The following is a 21870-nucleotide window of genomic DNA, read 5'->3' on the forward strand; positions in this document are numbered from 1 at the left end:
ACTCTTCCTGGGGTTTATTGTGGATCTCCATTAGTTCCTGCCAAGGCAGCAGCTACTCTTCCTGGGGTTTATTATGGATCCCCATTAGTTCCTGCCAAGGCAGCGGCTACTCTTCCTGGGGTTTATTATGGATCCCCATTAGTTCCTGCCAAGGCAGCAGCTACTCTTCCTGGGGTTTATTATGGATCCCCATTAGTTCCTGTCAAGGCAGCAGCTACTCTTCCTGGGGTTTATTGTGGATCTCCATTAGTTCCTACCAAGGCAGCAGCTACTCTTCCTGGGGTTTATTGTGGATCTCCATTAGTTCCTACCAAGGCAGCAGCTACTCTTCCTGGGGTCCAGCAAAATTAAGGCAGTTTATACAACATTATGCCCTCAGGCCCCTACTCCACCACTACCACATCTACAGTACTAAATATGTGTTTGTATAGTGCGTATGTTATCGTGTGTGTATGTATGCATGTGTCTATGCTTATGTATGTTTTGCTTCACAGTCCTCGCTGTTCCATAAGGTGTTTTTTAATTATTTTTTTGTCGCCTTGTTGATATTGTTAGGGCAGAGCGGCGCTTTATTATGGACAGACTTCTTCGTATTTTAGCTACTGTTGTATCAAAATGTTTTGACCATGACAGTTTACTATCCAGGGTTATGTTTCACTATGTTGGATCGCTCCAATATATTGGTATCACTCCGCGGCGGAGGGATACATCCGACGTGAGGATTTACAGATTTATTCCGGTGTACACCTGTGTCACGGCTGGGGTCCGCCCCTATAAATAGATCCCATGGCCGCGAAACATGTTCTCTTTCATCTTCTCAGCGGACGTCCGTATGGTTTGAGGTTCAAACGTTATGAAGTTCGCTTGGTAAGTGTAATATCTTGCGTGGACGTATACTCACTGGCTGTTTGCAGCTGGCCACATGGCCAAGCCCCTCTTGAGTGCTGCACTCAGCTGCGAGCGGTTGATCTGTGTCTTCCGTCCGTGGTTTGTCGTGCTTGTGTTTCGTTGACGTTACACTACGACTCCGTGTGCATCCTGGCTTGTGTTGTGAATTGCTTAACATGCTGTTGGGTTATCTGCTAATTGCCCCAGTTTTTTTTTTCTTCCACATAATGTAAGAGTGTCGTGGTGGACTTCCACTACATTTGGAGTTCCTTAACAGAGTTACTCCATCATATGGTGCTGTTTCTACTGCTTGGATATTAAACCAGCGAGGTAATATTACAGTTGGCGTTAACAAATTATAATTTTAAACTCACATATTAGATCCATTACCTGGTAGCTGTTTTGTCTGCCTGTTTTTCCCACAGGGGTCTTCCCCATTTTTGCAGAGGTACTGGGTATTGTATCCCTCACTGGACTCCTATCACTCCAAGTGGGTCACGACATAAACTCTCCCAGGGCGTTGTACCTCTGCTCCGTGGCCTCGCTGTCTTGGCTGGGTTTATTATGGCTTCCCTTTGTGACCGGTGTGATGGTGGCATCCCCCCTGGAGCTCTTCATACCTCGTGCCTGGGCAGGGGGGAGCGGGACATGGTGCAGGTGGTTACCTCCCGGCGCCATCTCTGGTTAATGGCATGCTGGAGCAGACTGATGAGGTTCGTAGGGAGACTGAGATGGTTCATGCCGCCACCTCAGGCCCTGGGTCCAAGGCAGACGGACTGTCGTCACACACCTGCACCCGAACGACGGTGGGGTCCCCCTCCTGCCCCATCGCCTCGTGCTGAGGAAGGACGGTGGGGTCCCCCTCCTGCCCCATCGCCTCGTGCTGAGGAAGGACAGTGGGGTCCCCCCTCCTGCCCCATCACCTCGTGCTGAGGAACGACGGTGGGGTCCCCCTCCTGCCCCATCACCTCGTGCTGAGGAACGACAGTGGGGAGGGACACAGTGTGCAGTGGAACAACAACCTGTCAACCATCACCGCCATAGGGACGTGACTGAGGGACCCAGGCGCTCAGGGAGCCAGACGGGCCCCGGCAGGACCCCTGACACACCCTTTCCCTGCCTCTGCTGCTTCTCCTCTACGGTGCTAGAGGAGCCTCAAATGATGTAGAGAACGTGTGTCGCGGCCATGGGGTCTATGTATAGGGGCGGACCCCAGCAGTGACACAGGTGTACACTGGAGTAAATCTGTAAATCCTCACGTCGGATGTATCCCTCCGCCGCGGAGTGATACCAATATATTGGAGTGATCCATATAGCTCACATAACCATGGTTACATACGTAATCTTTGTTACTCCAAGCAGTTTAGTCATCTCAACTTGCTAAATATCCACATGATTTATTACAAGATGTAGTTGAGGTTTAGTGTATGATTTGTCCAAAATACAATGCTATTAGTTTTAGGAATAATTAGGGTTAACTTAAGGAGGTTGAGAGAATGCCGAGTGTGTGCAAAGCTGTCATCAAGGTAAAGGGTGGCTTTATTGAAGAATCTCAACTATAAAATATATTTTGATTTAGCACTTTTTTTTGGTTACAACATGATTCTATGTTATTTCATAGTTTTGATGCCTTCCCTATTATTGTACAATGTAGAAAATAGTCATACTAAACTCTGGATTGAGGCTTGTCCAAGCTTTTGACTGGTACTCGAAGTATAAATCTCTGCAGTAATAGTTTTGGGGCTTTCTAGTTTATCCTGGGTGGTGCACACTCACAGATGGCGGCAGTCAACGTTTCAGTTTGCGCTCATGGATTTCTAGAGTTTATCGTACAGTCTCGCGATATCTGACACCTTCAAACTTCCCCATGAACCTTTGCGTGTTCTCTTTCCAGCCGGCGCCTGAGAATGGGTACGTGTTTTCATCCTCCGGTCGCTGAGAGAATCCTTGTCCATCACTTGTTTTACATCAGGAATATAACTATAATGGTTTGGCAGATTACTTTATTTGAATATCTTACTGGAATGTTGTTGAATTGCACTAATATCACCATAGATTATTGTTTTTCACTGAATTATTGTGAAAGGATGTCATGTTACAAGATGGCTGCTCTCATGGGCTAGTCTAGCTGACTTGCAAGTGAGCATTTGTAGATAGTTCTCAAATTGCACTGTCGCTTGTTTTAGTAGTTACCTAGTTTGGTGTACCTTAAACCTAATACACATGGCTGTGTTGCGTTGTTTTGGTAGACATTTTGCTGCCAAGTCTTCCTCGTTAGCTAGGGATTTTAGTTGTAAGCTAGCGATAGGCCTCTGGATACGTTTTTTTTTTTTTTTTTTTAACTTTCTCAATTTAGTACCTCTTTTACTAATTAATCTATATATCGACTAAATCTTCGCATACTTACGAATAAATGTGTATCTACAGGACTATGTTCAGTGATTTAACGGGATAACGTTACTCTTAGTACTGTGCTGATGTTGGGCAATGGCTACTCAGAATCACGCTAGCTTAGGCTAACGTGCTAGCGGTACCTAGGTAGTGGTACACTCCATTCGGAGAAGCTTTGTGTTTGAGTGAATATGATGACAATTAGGTTTCCGAGATTACTGTGCGGATAACCACCTTGGAGAACTGACACTCGCAAGCACAATGGCTTCCTTTGGCTTTAGTTTTTGTTTTTGCAGAGTTCGCATCTTTCTCACTAGTGTCTTGTTTCTGTGGCCCAGGTATCTCTAGGGACAACTGGCATAAACGCCGCAAGACCGGCGGCAAACGCAAACCCTACCACAAGAAGAGGAAGTATGAACTTGGTCGCCCCCCTGCAAACACAAAGGTGAAGACGCTGACCACGTGTATCGGTATTGTGGACAGTAGCTAGTAAAATAAGGTTTGATTGTTTGTGGTGTGGATGATTACAAATTGACCATAGGTAGGTCTGTTTTGACCGTTTTGGTTCAAGTTTTAGGACCTACCAATGACCCGGACTGTCATAGTTACACTGACACACCTATGCCAAACAATGGGGCACATGTGGCCACCAGGTATCCCTATACATAATGCAATCACTTGTGATTTAGTTGGTTTCCACTAAAAAAAAAATGCTTCTCTTCTAGATTGGACCTCGCCGTATTCACACGGTGAGGACCCGCGGTGGCAACAAGAAGTACCGCGCTCTGAGGGTCGACGTGGGTAACTTCTCATGGGGCTCTGAGTGTAAGTTTCCATGTGGATGTCAGCTGTACACACTGGTTAAATCTGTAAGGGTGTCGTGAGTCTTTCAATGACGATATTCATGTCCAGTTCTGCTACTGAATGTTTGTGATGATATTTGTGACTCTGAGAAAGACAAAAGCTAGATTCACTCGTGAAACGCGATGTGTTTTGAGAGCTCCAATTAATTTCACGTGATTTACCACCTGCATGTGCGCATTTGGCCATAATGCCACTTTTGAAATGTAAACTGAACATAACATGTAACAATTTCCAATATTTTACTGAGTTAAAATAAACAGTCAATTGAAATTAATTAATTAGGCCCTGATCGATCGATTTCACACAACTGGGAATACAGATACCTTAAAGGTTGGGGCGAGGATGATGCGGATTATATTTAAGTTCATGAAACGTGACCAACACGTTGCGTTTGCTGTAAATTTTGCCATTTTAACGCTACTTAAAAACGCTCATGGGCCTGTTTATTTCTACAGACTGTTTCATCACTGCAGTAATATTACCACTACACACAGGTGGGAATGTTGCTATTGATGAGGTCTTGTGTTCATTTTTTGCAGGCTGCACTCGTAAGACCAGGCTCATTGATGTGGTGTACAACGCCTCCAACAACGAGTTGGTGAGAACCAAGACCTTGGTCAAGAACTGCATCGTTCTCGTCGACAGCCTGCCTTACAGGCAGTGGTATGAGGCCCACTTCGCCACTCCTCTGGGACGCAAGAAGGGAGCCAAGCTGGTACGTACAAGTCCCAAGTGGCTCCTGTGTAGTGCACCGGTTTTTGATCTACATTGAACAAAGATGTATAACTGCAACATGTAAAGTGTTTGTTCCGTGTTTTTACCTCTGTAGGTGAGACGCTAACGTCCCACCAGGCCAACGTGCGGTGACGCTGCAGAGCGCTAACAAGTCTAAACACGCCATTCGTTGTTTTAAACATTCTTGTAAATACCTATATCTGACATCGTTTAAAAGATTTACGTCTTGTTAATCCAGCCGCTGTGTCAGATTTCAAAAAAAGGCTTTACTGCGAAAGCAAACCATGCGATTTTCTGAGGACGGCACCCCGCACACAAGTATTACGTGTATTTTCCAACCAAGCATTAGCGTCACGTCACGAAAGTAATAAAACATTTAAAAAAATCTTGTACCCTTTGAAGATCTTCATCTGGTGGCAATGCCAAGTGTCCTACTACACAGTGAATGTTCGTTTTGTTTTCAGAACATCCATTTTTAACACGAAACATTTGTAAACCGCTTGCGTCGTGATTTCCATCTCATTCAACTTTGGACGACGCGTTCGTGATAATTACACACACTAAACAACCGTTTATCCAGTTGGTTTCGTTGCAATCCTCTGGTTGTTACTAACAACCATACTTGAATGGTTCTTTTCCCGGGACGTATTGACTGAAACCGATTTGAAGACACCAATCAAGATGACCTCATCGCGCACCAATGGTAGGACCGGTCTATCGTTGATTGACTTATTTTGGCCCAATGACTACTGATCACGTGCCCTTTGTCACAGGAAATGCCCCCATCACCTGCACCACCTGTTCAGTAAGCCTCTGTTTTACAGCTGTAGTTACCCATGTTTGCTATGGGCCGTATTTACCCATGTTTGTTTGTATTATTTATTTATTATTTTTAAAATATTTTGTTGGAATAGCTGTATTTTGTGTATATAGTACTTTCCTTCAAAATGTACCGCTGTACCAATTCGGCCACTTGGGTACATTTGTGTGGGACACCTGGGTGACTACATGCTCAATATCATGTAGCTCGCTCATTTTTTGAAGTTCTGTCTAAAACTTTGCTCAGCTATTGTTGCCATCTTATGTTCTTCATTCAAACCATCCACAGCATCCTATCTGTATGTTTGGCTGAAAAGATGATGCAGCAACAACAAAGAAGAAAACGTATATTTATTTCCTTGTATTTTTTTCTACCTGATCTATTGTTATATTCTCCTGCATTCAATTCACATTTCTACAAAATTGAGTTTCCTTTCAAATGATACAAAGAATATGCATATCCTTGCTTCTGGGCCTGAGCTACAGGCAGTTAGATTAGGGTATGTCTTTAGGCGTAAATTTAAAAGAGGGTGTACCCCGACGAAGTTATGAGCTGAAATAAAAGACACCTTCCCTCAATTTTGTTCAATCCTTTACATCCCTTGTTAGTGAGCATTTCTCATTTACCAAGATCTGACACCTGACAGGTGTGGAATATCAAGCAGTGTGATCATTACACAGGTACACCTTGTGCTGTGGACAATAAAAGGGTTCTCTAAAATGTACAGTTCTGTCAACACAACGCCAGACGTTTCCAGTTGAGGGAGGGTGCAATTAGCTTGCCTGACTGCATGAATGTCCACCAGGGCATTTAATGTTCATTTCTCTATCATAAGGGGTTTCGGTGGGTAAATGCTCACCTTCGACGGCAACTGGCATCGTGTGCTCTTTACGGATGAATCCCGTGTTTCAACTGTACCGGGCCGAGCGTGTATTGTCGTGTGGGTGAGCGGTGTGCTGATGTCGCCGTTGTGAACAGAATAGCATTTTATCGGTGGTAATTTGAATGCACAGATACCGTGACACGCTCCCGAGGCCCGTTGTCGTGCCATTCATCTGCCGCCATCACCTCCGACATGTCACCCATTGAGCATGTTTGGGATGCTCTGGATCGACTTGTACTACGTGTTCCAGTTCCCGCCAATCAAATTTATTTATGTAGCCCTTCGTACATAAGCAATGCAGGTGTAGAAGCACGGTGGCTAGGAAAAACTCCCTAGAAAGGCCAGTGTTCCAGTTCCCGCCAATATCCAGCAACTTCGCACAGCCAATGAAGAGGAGTGGGACAACATTCCACAGGCCACAATCAACAGCCTGATCAACTCTATGTGAAGGAGATGTGCTGCATGAGGCAAATGGTCACACCAGATACTGACTGGTTCTGATCCACACCAGATACTGACTGGTTCTGATCCACACCAGATACTGACTGGTTCTGATCCACACCAGATACTGACTGGTTCTGATCCAAACCCTACCTCTTTATTAAGGTATCTGTGACCACCAGATGCATGTCTGTATTCCCAGTCATGTGGAATACATAGATTAGGGCCTCGTGAAATTATTTCAATTGACTGATTTCCGTAAGTACCGTCATCTAAGTAAAAATGGATGTTCCGGTTCTATATTGTGTAGAACAGTTGACAGCTTGCTGTTGTCCCAAATGGCAACCTAATAATTCCTTTAAATATGCGGCTTTTTGTCCACAGCGTCGGTATCCACTACAACCTGTCGACAGAAGCCTTAAAGTAGAGTACTACTTTCACTAACGGACACTAGCTGACAGCTGAGTCCCAACGCCTGTACACTAATCCCTTGTTATTTGTTTGGTTCAACATTGTCAATGTGTTTATAATCTCGGGGTTATTTTGATGGAGATGCCGTTGTCCATTTCTGCTACTGAATGACCTTGGGTTTTATTACCAGAACTGAGTGAAACTAAATATACTGGAGATTTAATTTTGTAGACAAATTGTGTTAGCAGGCCCGGGGGGTCCACTGCAGGTATTAACGGTTCTGTGAAATGTTTTCGTGCAGTACAATGTACTTGAAATCGTACTAGTGTTCCATTGGTGCCCATCATTAATGGCCTAACGTCTTTATTTCCTGTTTTTTAGACTCCCGAGGAGGAAGAGGTGATCAACAAGAAGAGGTCGAAGAAGATTCAGAAGAAGTTTGAAGAGCGCAAGAAGAACTGCAAGATCAGCCCTCTCCTGGAAGAACAGTTCATGCAGGGAAAACTCCTCGGTGAGTCTCCAACCTCTTGTTTCTACTGGGCAGCACTGTGCTGATTTTAAAGGTCAAAGGTGACTTGTATCAGCGCTCCTAGTCTGAAATGCTTGATTACATATACTCCAGGTACTAGTTATTGTGGTTTTCATCCGGGTGCTCACGGCGTATGCAGGTTTAGTTTCCCAGACATGCAGAAACACTCGTGAGGGGATCGAATAATGCTTTTTAGTCTTGGTCAGAAATGTCTGAATCATTCCTCCCCGGCACTAACAACTAATTGACCGAACTTCCATCAGCTGAGTTGTGTGGTGCTGGGCGTGTAACAGACAGATGTGAGGAACACTGCATTACAACGTCAATTTATTCATGACATCTTATTTTATTTATGACATTTGAATCCTCGGCGACAAAATCCCGTGTCAATTTTCTGATGGGACTTCTGTTAACTTCTAATGGGTGTTTCTTCTCTGACTTGGTAATAATTGTTCTCTCTCTCTCCCAGCATGCATTGCCTCCAAGCCCGGCCAGTGCGGCAGGGTGGATGGCTACATTTTGGAGGGCAAGGAGCTGGAGTTCTACCTGAGGAAGATCAAGGCCAAGAAGGGCAAATAGATCTGCTGTTTAATACCATGTCAATAAAAACACAAAAGTCCCACAAGCTTCAAGGTCTTTTCTTTTTTAGATGTATCTACTCAACCTTACACCTGGACAGGACACGTTGAATGTGCCGGCGTTGTCCAATTTACTCCCACCTGTTAATAAAACATTCTGTCCACACTGCCTGTCAACAGGTGTCTGTATCCCGCCTCAACCATCTATCCAGTCGCTGAAATAGAACTCGGTTCTATTTGAGATGTGTTGATGTGCTGCGGAGTCCCGCCTCAAACCATCTACTCGGTGTTTTCAGAGACATTAAAAACCCTGGTGGTTATTTCATGTCTTAAAGTAATGATGGACTGTCGTTTCTCTTTGTTTATTTGAGCTGTTCTTGCCATCATATGGACTTGGTCTTTTACCAAATAGGGCTGTCTTCTGTACACCACCCCTACCTTGTCACAACACAAATGATTGGCTCAAATGCATGATGAAGGAAAGAAATTACTCAAATGAACTTTTAACAAGGCGCATCTGTTAAATTGAAATGCCATCCAGGTGACTACCTCAAGAATCTGGTTGAGAGAATGCCTAGAGTGTGCAAAGCTGTCATGAAGGCAAAGGGTGGCTACTTTGAATAATCTGAAATATAAAATATATTTTGATTTGTTTAATGCTTTTTTTTGGTTTCTACATGATTCCATATGTGTTATTTCATAGTTTTGATTCTATGTAGTAAAAAAAAAACCTGGAATGAGTAGTTGTCCAAACTTTTGACTGTTACTGTAAATATACTTTTTAGGTCCAAAAAGTATGTAGCAACTACAGATTGCCCCTTTAAGTCTATCAGAAGTGTGTGAGTTTTAGCTTGTGTCCATTAGGCCTATGGATTATTTTATCAGCATGAATTAGATTGAGCAATAAAGGCCCCACTTTTATTCCATAGGCTGGGATTTGCACAATGCAGCTGTTGCGATCCATCAAACCCATTTGGCGTGTCGTCTTGGTGGTCATGATCTGGTGTTCATCATAGTGGTCTGTGATTGGTGGTCATTTGTTGTGTCATCATAGTGGTCTGTGATTGGTGGTCATTTGATGTGTCATCATAGTGGTCTCTGATTGGTGGTCAGACTCGCTCAGGTGGAACAAACTTAAACCTGTGCCTTTTGTCAATACTGAATTGAATATTGAGAACGGGTGTCAAATAATATTTTCACAAACATCCTTTCTGAATTTAAATGTAATCGTCTAGCTTTTCTAAAGTAATCTAATCTGATTACAATATTTTTGCTGGTAATGTAATGGATTACAGTTAATGTTTTTTGTAATCCCGTACATGTAACAGATTACATGCAATCCGTTACTCCCCAATCCTGCCCTTTGAGCATGTTTGGGATGCTCTGGATCTATGTGTACGACAGCGTGTTCCAGTTCCTGCCAATATCCAGTAACTTCACACAGCCATTGAAGAGGAGTGATGGGCCATTGTCAGATGGCAGCCAACTGGTGAAGGGGATAAGGGGGAAAAAGTGGCATCCTCAAACTTCTTATAACAAACTGCTTGTGATACTCAAATTCTAACGACTGCTATTTAGGAAAAGTCAAGGATGGGGGACATGACATTGATAATGGCAGAGCAGCATTACATATTCTTAGATTTATCTGGAATCATTACACATTCTTAGATTTATCTGGAATCATTACACATTCTTAGATTTATCTGGAATCATTACACATTCTTAGATTTATCTGGAATCATTACACATTCTTAGATTTATCTGGAATCATTACACATTCTTAGATTTATCTGGAATCATTACACATTCTTAGATTTATCTGGAATCATTACACATTCTTAGATTTATCTGGAATCATTACACATTCTTAGATTTATCTGGAATCATTACATATTCTTAGATTTATCTGGATTCCTTACACATTCTTAGATTTATCTGGAATCATTACATATTCTTAGATTTATCTGGAATCATTACACATTCTTAGATTTATCTGGATTCCTTACATATTCTTAGATTTATCTGGAATCAGTACACATTCTTAGATTTATCTGGAATCAGTACACATTCTTAGATTTATCTGGAATCAGTACACATTCTTAGATTTATCTGGATTCCTTACATATTCTTAGATTTATCTGGAATCAGTACATATTCTTAGATTTATCTGGAATCAGTACACATTCTTAGATTTATCTGGAATCATTACATATTCTTAGATTTATCTGGAATCATTACACATTCTTAGATTTATCTGGAATCATTACACATTCTTAGATTTATCTGGAATCATTACACATTCTTAGATTTATCTGGAATCAGTACACATTCTTAGATTTATCTGGAATCATTACACATTCTTAGATTTATCTGGAATCATTACATATTCTTAGATTTATCTGGAATCATTACATATTCTTAGATTTATCTGGATTCCTTACACATTTTTAGATTTCTTCGGTTCGCGTCTAGAGTTTAAATTATTTAAGCTGACTGCCCCGACTCGGGTTGCTGGAGAAAATATTTCTGATAGCATTTATACTTTTTTGAACTATAACAATATTCAATAGGTAAAAGCAGGCCATAGACTTGAATGGTAAAAAAATATATAGAAAATGTGTTTTAAGCTATTAACTCCAAACCAATGTTGATGTTCAGACGATCCCAAATTAGGTTGCTTGAGAATGTGATTGCGTTTTTTTTTTACTTTAAATGAGCTACAAATATATTTGAATGGCAACAATAGTGCCATAGACATTGGGGACATTTTGAAATGCATATCCATGCAACACCATTTTCTTCAGGAAATGTACTTTTCTAAACTGAACAAAAATATAAACACTACATGTAACAATTTCATTGATTTTTACTGAGTTACAGATCAATTGAAATCAATAAATTCGGCCCTAAATCTATAGATTTCACATGACTGAGAATACAGGTATGCATCTGTTGGTCACAGATACTGTACCTTAAAAAAATATTTTGGCACTATATTTTTGTGCAATCAAATTGCCATCGATAAAATTAAATTTTGTTTGTTGTCCATATTTTATGTATTTCATGTCTGCCCATACCGTCAACCCATTGTCATCATGAGGCACTCTGTTCACAGAGTTTACCTCAGCAAACAGCTTGCCTACATGACTTCATACACGTGGTCTGCAGTTGTGAGGCCGGTTGGACGTACTGCCAAATTCTCAAACACCACGTTGGAGGCGGCTTATGGTAGAGAAAGGAACATTAAATTATCTGGCAACATCTCTGGTGGACATTCCTTCAGTAAACATGCCAATTGCGCAATCCCTCAAAACTTGAGGCATCTGTCGCATTGTGTTGTGTGACAAAACTGCACATTTTAGTGGCATTTTATTGTCCCCAGCACAAGCACTGTGTATTGATCATGCTATTTAATGAGCTCCTTGATATGCAACACCTGTCAGGTGGATAGATTATCTTGTCAAAGGAGCAATGCTCACTAACATTTGAGAGAAGCTTTTTTGTGTGCATGGCAAATGTCTGCAATCTTTTATTTCAACTCATGAACCATGGGACCAACATTTGACATGTTGCGTTTATATTTTTGTTCAGTGTAGTTTGTACTAGGAATGGTCGGCTGAGGACACACTGCATCCGACCTCTGCTCTGATAGCCACGAGGCTCATAGAACGTCACACAACCATTAATCAGGCTGAGGTACTGTATATATTGTACAACCTGTCGTTTTCCATTCCGTGCAAGGTGTAACTTTCCAGGAAACTGTATTTTTACCACTTTGCTTGATCTTGACCATGTTGTATAATTATGACAGGACAAGAGCTTATCTTGTCTATATTATAACTACCCTTGCCGTCATCACATTCCTGACTTATCCAACATGATACATATAGGTCATAAAATATCTCTATGGAAGATATATTATTTTAAGATTATGTTATATAGTTGTATTTAATATAATTCACTAATTTGTTCACAATCAAATAACATCATTATTGTCCTTACACAAACTATGGTTGGTATATACAAATATAAATGATTGAATAAAGCATTTAATAAGATTATTTTGAATGATTTATTTTGTCAAATGAGAATATTGTGTTTTATTGTAATGGATATCGGCACAGAGGAAAAGACGAAGCAAGAGGGTTTACTCCGCCCAAAATCTGTTCACGAAAATAAAAACCCTGAAGTGAGGAATTTTTATATGGAAGTCAATAAGCACGTTTCTATACACAATTTTTATGCAGTAAAGTCATACAATATATTTTTTTAAATCACGACAGCTGTGATTAGAAACAGGACGTTCCGGTACAATTGTACGAATGCCGACAGATAATTTATTTCTTTATGCATATTTTAGAATATTCGCATGAAAAAAAGTCGCCAATTGGATGGAAACCCAGCTAATGAAAACGTTTCGAATTTGGTCAACAACAAATTGCTAATTTTCTTATTGGCTAGAATGGTCCCGCCTGATCTCGCCTGCCTTCCATCTCTGAGGACATTGTCCTCAGAGACATATTTATAAATATCGGTCACTCGTCTATCTTGCCAATATTATAGAAGGTCTTTGTCTTAGGTAAGAAACTAGGTGAAAAGTCATCTCCCGACAGACATAACGTCATGTGACAGAACCCGCAGCCCTGATTGGATGAAACATGTATTTTTCTGGTAGGACGAACGAATCCGTGTGTACTCAAGGATTTTACGACACGGACGTCTGTAGTGCAACAATAGCTATGCTTTTCAACAAGGTAAAATACAGCTAATTGACATGCTTTAACAGTTAATTGAGATGTCTTTAAGCTTTGTGTAGTTCCTAGTTGACAGGTTTCTCGAGAAATCGAGATATTTTCATATTTGACAGTTGTCTTACTAGCCGAGAAAAGGCAGCTAGCATTAAGTTGGCTAACTTGCTATAACGTTAAGTAATGCCTAACGTTAGTGTGAAAAGCATTGGTTCCTTTCTGCGCCACATGTACATGCTAGCTTTCTTATAGATTATAGCTTTGCCGTTTGTTGTGAAAACGTGTTGTAAACTAGCTAGTAGACGTGACGCATCTAACCCCATATTCAAACCATTTCAATCAACCTCTTGGTGTTGTCAATTTTCGACGTTTAAAGTTCTGACATTCTTGTACACCTTCTAACTACTGTAGACCAGAAGTAAAGATCCCTCTAAAATCCACTAGAAATAGTCACATTTGACGTACCTGTAGTACTATGCATGTATTCATTAGCTAGTGGGATGAGGTCTCTTTTTGTGTCCCAAATGGCACCCTATTACTTATGGGCCCAGTAGTGTACTACATGGGGAATAAGGTGCCATTTGGCACGTAATCACTGTGTCGCCTTGGCCCTTGCACAGCCATAAGGTTATAGTAGTTGTTGATTTGTTCTATGCCCTCGCCCCATCTCTCCTCAAGGCTCTGAGAGGGGGCGTGCAGTCTGTCCTGCGGCTCCAGAGTACCAATGCTGCAGCCGTGGCCGCTACCAGCTCTCAGAATGCTCCGTCAACAGGGTTCTGCTTTGGTGAGTACTGGACAGGGCTCTCTGCGAGCAGCTGTTGGGACAGGGCTCTCTGCGAGCAGCTGCTGGGACAGGGCCCTCTGCGAGCAGCTGCTGGGACAGGGCTCTCTGCGAGCAGCTGCTGGGACAGGGCTCTCTGCGAGCAGCTGCTGGGACAGGGCTCTCTGCGAGCAGCTGCTGGGACAGGGCTCTCTGCGAGCAGCTGCTGGGACAGGGCTCTCTGCGAGCAGCTGCTGGGACAAGGCTCTCTGCGAGCAGCTGCTGGGACAGGGCTCTCTGCGAGCAGCTGCTGGGACAGGGCTCTCTGCGAGCAGCTGCTGGGACAGGGCTCTCTGCGAGCAGCTGCTGGGACAGGGCTCTCTGCGAGCAGCTGCTGGGACAAGGCTCTCTGCGAGCAGCTGCTGGGACAGGGCTCTCTGTCAATGCATACCTGTGTATTTATAGACTTCCTGTCTCTCTCTCCCTCCCTCTATCAACAGAGATGACAGACCAGCAGAAAGAGTTCCAGGAGCTAGCCAGGAAGTTTTCCCGGGAAGAGATTGTCCCTGTTGCAGCAGCCTACGACAGGAGTGGAGAAGTGAGTAGAAGACATCAACCTGGTGCTCTGGTCTTTCCCAGCCTGTTTGTATACCAAGCAGCGGCATGCTGTCATTGGAACTGAGTAGCTGTCAGTCCAGCCAGTAGCTGCTTCCTATTGGACCACATACCCTAACCCTTTCTATCCCACAGTATCCTTTCCCCATCATCAAGAGAGCATGGGAGCTGGGCCTGATGAACTCTCACATTCCAGAGGACTGTGGTGGAATGGGTCTGGGCATATTTGACTCCTGCCTCATCACAGAAGAGCTGGCCTATGGTTGCACAGGAGTTCAGACTGCTATCGAAGCCAACTCTCTCGGTGTAAGTTCACATTGCTATTGAGCTGTAAAACTATAAAGAGTTGAAAAACCTCAAGATTTGAATCAAGGTTGATTTTTGTTTTGTTTTTACATGTATAATGGATACATGGCTAATTATGTCTTAAAATAATCCTGCTGTGAAGTGGAGGCTCATAGTGGCTGTTGGTGTGAAATACTGTCATCTTGTAACCCTGGTTCATTCAGAGCTCTTCTTAGGCTGGTAAAGGTCAGACTTTCCCCCAAATTCTCTGTTTTTTTTTTCTAGAAATCCTGTTTGGAGGATACCTAGATTTCCTGCTTATTCTGGAAAACCATTGGAATTGTGAGGAGAAAAACAAAGTGACTGTATTTTTGCAACCCAATCCAGGCTGAAAGAGCTCTTCTGTTTCTTCCTCACAGCAAATGCCAGTGATCATAGCCGGTAATGATTTCCAGAAGAAGAAGTACCTGGGCAGAATGACAGAGGAACCTCTCATGTGTGTAAGTGTTCATATGAAATACAAGAAGGAATTAGGGATGTGACAAGTGGGAACATTTTATTAATTGTTTTCTGTTAAAATGATAAAAATATATTTTTTTAAATCCCAGTGAATTCACAATGCAGATATCCATATGGTTCTATTCTGTTTGAGTCATGGTTAAGCATTGCAACTGTACTACTGTTACAGTACCTCAATACAATCTCGTAATGTTAGCATTTGACCAATTTGTCATTTAACTTCTCAAAAGTATAGCCATGCAGTACTTCACTGTTGTCGCTTTGCCTTTCTCTGCCATTTGTCCAACCGTTAATGCTCATAGGGAAGACGTAGTGGTGGAGAGTCGACTCCCGTTTCTGAGTGTCAAGATTTGATTCCACTAGAAATTGACTCCTTAAGATTCGGTATTTTTGGAACGGAGGAAACGGATTGATTGCGTTTTTTTTTTTACGAGAACACAAACGCTCACATATTGTATAGCGAGAGAGGGGCGGGACACCGTATAGTAGGGCCAGGGTATCTCGATACTCGTCAGGCAAGGATACAAAACACGAAGCAGATTGAACTTCTTTATGAAAACAGCCTTGATGCTGGAAACATACATCATCATGATGATGTCATCCAGAGGAGAGATGTGGTCATTTTGCTTAACGTTTAAACAGCGAAAAAAAAACGTTTTATTTGATTGGTTTTCCGTTAAAACGATTCTAAAAAATTATCTTAAAATTCCACATGAATTTACAATGCAGAATAATTCTCTGATTAGGAATGTATGATCGCTAGGGACAGGTCAATGAAGCTCTATCTACCAAATGTTATTTGTCACGTAAGTAACTGTTGTATTCAGCACAAGCTGCCGCCTGGGGCGGCAGGGTAGCCTATCGGTTAGAGTGGAGGGGCGGCAGGGTAGCCTATCGGTTAGAGTGGAGGGGCGGCAAGGTAGCCTATCGGTTAGAGTGGAGGGGCGGCAAGGTAGCCTATCGGTTAGAGTGGAGGGGCGGCAAGGTAGCCTATCGGTTAGAGTGGAGGTGGAGGGGCGGCAGGGTAGCCTATCGTAGCCTATCGGTTAGAGTGGAGGGGCGGCAGGGTAGCCTATCGGTTAGAGTGGAGGGGCGGCAGGGTAGCCTATCGGTTAGAGTGGAGGGGCGGCAGGGTAGCCTATCGGTTAGAGTGGAGGGGCGGCAGGGTAGCCTATTAGAGTGGAGGGCGGCAGGTTAGGTTAGTGGAGGGGGCGGGTAGCCTATCGGGTGGAGCCTAGCCTCGGTTAGAGTGGAGGGGCGGCAGGTAGCCTATCGGTTAGAGTGGAGGGGCGGCAAGGTAGCCTATCGGTTAGAGTGGAGGGGAGCCTAGTGGTTAGAGTGGAGGGGAGCCTAGTGGTTAGAGTGGAGGGGAGCCTAGTGGTTAGAGTGGAGGGGAGCCTGGTGGTTAGAGTGGAGGGGAGCCTGGTGGTTAGAGTGGAGGGGAGCCTGGCGGTTAGAGTGGAGGGGCGGCAGCCTGGCGGTTAGAGTGGAGGGGCGGCAGCCTGGTTAGAGTGGAGGGGCGGTTAGGGTAGTGGAGGTGGAGCCTAGCCTATCGGTTAGAGTGGAGGAGGGTAGCCTGGCGGTTAGAGTGGAGGGGAGCCTGGCGGTTAGAGTGGAGGGGAGCCTGGCGGTTAGAGTGGAGGGGAGCCTGGCGGTTAGAGTGGAGGGGAGCCTGGCGGTTAGAGTGGAGGGGAGCCTGGCGGTTAGAGTGGAGGGGAGCCTGGCGGTTAGAGTGGAGGGGAGCCTGGCGGTTAGAGGCAGGGTAGGAGGTGTAGAGGCGGCAGGGCCTGGCGGTTAGAGTGGAGGGGAGGGGAGCGGCAGGGTAGCCTGGCGGTTAGAGTGGAGGGGAGCCTGGCGGTTAGAGTGGAGGGGAGCCTGGCGGTTAGAGTGGAGGGTAGCTTGGCGGTTAGAGTGTTGGACTAGTAACCGAAAGGTGCAAGTTCAAATCCCCGAGCTGACAAGGTACAAATCTGTCGTTCTGCCCCTGAACAAGGCAGTTAACCCACTGTTCCTAGGCCGTCATTGAAAATAAGAATTTGTTCTTTAACTGACTTGCCTAGTTAAAATATTTATATATTTTTTAAAGCCCTTAATTATTTACAACAATACAGTTTTTAATTAAATAGAGTTAAGAAATCAAACTAAAGTAAAAAATAAAAAGTTGCATGATATTTAAATAACAATGACGAGGCTATATATGAACTGGTACCGTGTCAATGTGCGGGGTACAGGTTAGTCCACGACCCTTTCCAGAGACAGACTACAGTAACATGGCAAAAGCAACTTTTCAGACTATTTTTAAGAAGTGCCGCATCTCTAGACGTACCTTTTCAGACAGTATATCTTCTCCGGCGTAAAGCGTTGTATTTGTTCCCTGACAACAATAAACATAGCTGATTAGTGTGTCGTTTCTGGTATTGTAGCTAGATGTTTTATTTCCTCTAAACGTCTTGGTAAGTCACGGTATTCAACAAACTTTTTAAAGTATATATTTTTTATTAGGAGAGGGTAGTTTGCCGCAGCTAGGTCCATATTATTTGATTGACCGTTCTGGTTGCCTAGTGATGGACGCTAAAGTCCTGCTTCAGAAGCTGTTCATCTCTCCAGAGAAGAGTTTCGTGTCTGCATTTAAAAAGCCGTAGTGTAGCCTACACGAACAGACAAACATGCCGAGGCGCTTTCAAGGCGCCACGTTCCATTATGTCTCAAAATCGAGTATGATGAGAAAAATGCTGTGTGTTGACTGGCAGGCGTACGGTGTGACAGAGCCTGGCGCGGGCTCTGACGTGGCGGGCCTTAAGACGCGGGCGGAGAAGAAAGGAGACGAGTACGTTGTTAACGGCCAGAAGATGTGGATCACCAACGGAGGCAAAGCCAACTGGTGAGAGGAGAGGAGAAACACACACCACCATTTTAAAGTGATTTGTCAATGAAGATCTTCCGCCACACATTACTGCCCCTTTGCGGAATGAAATGTTTTCTCTATAAAAAAATATTAGGTTTGTCTTTTTAGTTTATTCCCAAGGCAGCATGTGGTGTGATAAAACAGTCTTCATAATTCTCATAGGTATTTCCTGCTGGCCCGTACTGATTCTGACCCTAAGTGTCCAACCAGCAAGGCTTTCACAGGCTTCATCGTTGACGCCGATTCACCTGGAATCCTAGTCGGCAGGAAGGTAAAGGATCTAGTGTCTCAATGACCGATCAGTTATATCACTCTGTCACCACCATGCTTCGATCAACAACTCTACATAGTAGTGACTGGATCTATTCTTTTTGTTTTTGCGTAGACATTATTATCTAGCTAGAACTTATGAAATGACTTCTGTTTGCTGCGAACTGTAGAGGATCTGAGATTGGTGTCATGTTACTATAGTAACCTATAATATTGATGTGTAGGTGTCTGGACATGTTACTATAGTAACCTATAATATTGATGTGTAGGTGTCTGGACATGTTACTATAGTAACCTATAATATTGATGTGTAGGTGTCTGGACATGTTACTATAGTAACCTATAATATTGATGTGTAGGTGTCTGGACATGTTACTATAGTAACCTATAATATTGATGTGTAGGTGTCTGGACATGTTACTATAGTAACCTATAATATTGATGTGTAGGTGTCTGGACATGTTACTATAGTAACCTATAATATTGATGTGTAGGTGTCTGGACATGTTACTATAGTAACCTATAATATTGATGTGTAGGTGTCTGGACATGTTACTATAGTAACCTATAATATTGATGTGTAGGTGTCTGGACATGTTACTATAGTAACCTATAATATTGATGTGTTGGTGTCTGGACATGTTACTATAGTAACCTATAATATTGATGTGTAGGTGTCTGGACATGTTACTATAGTAACCTATAATATTGATGTGTAGGAGTTGGACATGTTACTATAGTAACCTATAATATTGCTGTGTGTAGGAGTTGAACATGTTACTATAGTAACCTATAATATTGCTGTGTGTCTCTGTGTGTAGGAGTTGAACATGTTACTATAGTAACCTATAATATTGCTGTGTGTAGGAGTTGAACATGGGTCAGCGGTGTTCAGACACCAGAGGAATCACCTTCGAGGACGTCCGGATACCCAAGGAGAACGTTCTGATTGGAGAAGGAGCTGGCTTCAAGATTGCCATGGGAGCCTTCGACAAGACCAGACCACCAGTGAGTCATGGTTTCCTAGACAACATGGCGCGCTGCACGTTTGACACCACTGCCGTTAGGTTTGCAAAATTTCCGGTAACCATCCCAAAGTTTTCCAGAAATCCTGGCTAAAGGATTGCAGGGTTTCGTGCTTATTCCCGACCTGAGTCCACAATATTTTCCCCCCGCTAAAAACCTGGGAATTGTGGGAATTATGAGTTAGTGACGAGACTTCCTCCTGTGCTTCTAGGTGGCAGCAGGCGCTACAGGTCTGGCTCAGAGAGCTCTGGATGAAGCCACTGGCTACGCTCTGGAGAGGAAGACCTTCGGGAAACTCATCGCTGAGGTTCATCACTTTGTTTCACACTTCCACATTAGAAATACACAAAGCCAGTATTAGGGTATTAGAATGTTGCCTTGGGTATATAGTTGAAGAGATTCAGCCTCAGCAAGAACTCATCGACAATTTTGAAAGTGCTTTGTAGTCCAGGAGTATTCTTTATCTTATTCTGGGGAAACTGGCCCTAGTGCTCTAAGGTTTGACCTTTGACCTCATACCATTGATAATGCTACTGCAGTCTCCATTGAAAGTTCCTTTTTTGTCAGGAGTAGACTTCGTCTTAGTCTGGGGAAACTGGCAACAGGGCCATGTTCACTTCATAGCCGACATGATCCTTTATCTTACATATCAGAGGTTTATTCTCCATGGCATATCTGTCTGAAAGTTCCACAACGTTGGGTCCTACTGAACACATCTCAATACTCTGAGGTTTGACAACAACCCCCCCCCCACACACACAGCACCAGGCGGTGTCGTTCCTGTTGGCTGAGATGGCCATGAAGGTGGAGCTGGCCAGGATGGGCTGGCAGAGGTCAGCGTGGGAGGTTGACAACGGGAGGAGGAACACCTACTACGCCTCCATCGCTAAGGCATTCGCCGGAGACATCGCCAACCAGGTGGCCAGCGACGCCGTGCAGGTGTTTGGAGGAAACGGCTTCAACTCTGAATACCCCGTAGAGAAACTGATGAGGGATGCCAAGATCTACCAGGTGAGGGGGCAGTTCTACCTCATCAACTGTTTTTTAAATTTTTTAAAAATTCTGTTAGAATACCAAATGACCAATCAGTAGCCTGTACCACTATTGTTGTATGCATAATGAGTTATCTGACCAGGGCCTGGATGCAAAAAGCATCCGAGTGCTAGAACTCGTAGCTCATAAGGACTAAGACTATATGATGGAAAGGACCTGATTCAAGATCAGCACCACTTTTTGAGTCGCTTTGTGAATTAGAGACCTGGATGAACTTGGGGGTCCTTTAGCTTTACACTACTTCCTGGGTTGTGTTCAGACGTACATTACCACGTGAATGAACTTAACCAATCGTTTTTTTTGGTTTCCGTTACAAAATGTTTTGTCACGTTGTGCCTCACTGAACACTTCCCTAGTCCGGTCAACTGGTTCGGGGAAAAACTCCTGGCTTTTAATGTAATGAAAACTGATATAAATGGGGGGGGGGGACTGATTAGACTTCAATGGAGGCATTTTATGTCTGCTCGTTTCATTCCAGATCTATGAAGGCACAGCCCAGATCCAGAGGCTAATCATCTCCCGGGAACACTTCGGCAGGTTCAAGAAATGAGCTGCCAACACCTGTCAAGTCACTAGTCCCGTCCTCTCTGAATGAACACCTCCTCACATCGTCTTCCTTCTCGGTTCTGTTCTAACTACTTGTTTTTTTTTAATAGTCCTGATCAAAACATGTTGGGTGGGCAGCATGGCTGCGGTACCCCTTGAAAAAAAATATATATATATGAATTTAAAATGGGATTATTCAGGTGGCGCTATTGTCCCAGACATGCTAAATCATATGTATGTCAACGTATTTTGGGTGAATCAGATATGGCACACTATGCTTTTTATATAGTTCCCTACTTTTGACCAGAGCCTATGGTTAAAAGTAGTGCACTGCATAGGGAATAGGGTGCAATTTCAGACACACTTTGACTGAAGTGTGGAATGTAGAACAGAATGTGGCCTTCTGTCATCACAACACACCACATGCCTCGTTGCCCTTTGGTTTCAACGTTCAACTGTAGCTGGAGTGTTTTTAAATGGCTTTGTGTGAAGAAGATTGTAACTTGTGAAAATATAACCGATCAAATGAGTTGGAAACATAACCCATGTAAAACCTCAACTTTATCAGCCCTTTGTTGAACCGTAATAAACTATGTATACTGA

General features: G+C 43.3%; 2 protein-coding genes and 2 non-coding genes across 4 annotated transcripts; all 4 read left to right on the plus strand.

The window, feature by feature from the left end:
* The first annotated feature begins 2701 nt into the window (after window positions 1-2701).
* Window positions 2702-8587, plus strand: rps8a (ribosomal protein S8a). Its single transcript, XM_029653091.2, has 6 exons — window positions 2702-2799; window positions 3618-3724; window positions 4005-4104; window positions 4683-4858; window positions 7815-7944; window positions 8432-8587. The coding sequence occupies exons 1-6, from the start codon at window positions 2796-2798 to the stop codon at window positions 8539-8541; spliced, it is 627 nt and encodes a 208-aa protein (XP_029508951.1). The 5' UTR covers window positions 2702-2795; the 3' UTR covers window positions 8542-8587.
* On the plus strand, window positions 3793-3899 carry LOC115123739 (small nucleolar RNA SNORD46). Its single transcript, XR_003862663.2, has one exon. It is a non-coding gene; the product is annotated as a small nucleolar RNA SNORD46 (small nucleolar RNA).
* Window positions 4167-4235, plus strand: LOC115123737 (small nucleolar RNA SNORD38). Its single transcript, XR_003862662.1, has one exon. It is a non-coding gene; the product is annotated as a small nucleolar RNA SNORD38 (small nucleolar RNA).
* Window positions 8588-13185: 4598 nt separating the features above from the next.
* Window positions 13186-21870, plus strand: acadm (acyl-CoA dehydrogenase medium chain). The gene is made up of 11 exons (XM_029653088.2): window positions 13186-13294; window positions 13967-14072; window positions 14549-14646; window positions 14799-14969; window positions 15368-15448; window positions 18218-18348; window positions 18535-18643; window positions 19510-19650; window positions 19880-19975; window positions 20431-20679; window positions 21200-21870. The coding sequence occupies exons 1-11, from the start codon at window positions 13199-13201 to the stop codon at window positions 21269-21271; spliced, it is 1350 nt and encodes a 449-aa protein (XP_029508948.1). The 5' UTR covers window positions 13186-13198; the 3' UTR covers window positions 21272-21870.

The sequence above is a fragment of the Oncorhynchus nerka genome, linkage group LG9b, assembly GCF_034236695.1.
Source record: "Oncorhynchus nerka isolate Pitt River linkage group LG9b, Oner_Uvic_2.0, whole genome shotgun sequence".
In the NCBI taxonomy this organism is placed as follows: domain Eukaryota; kingdom Metazoa; phylum Chordata; class Actinopteri; order Salmoniformes; family Salmonidae; genus Oncorhynchus; species Oncorhynchus nerka.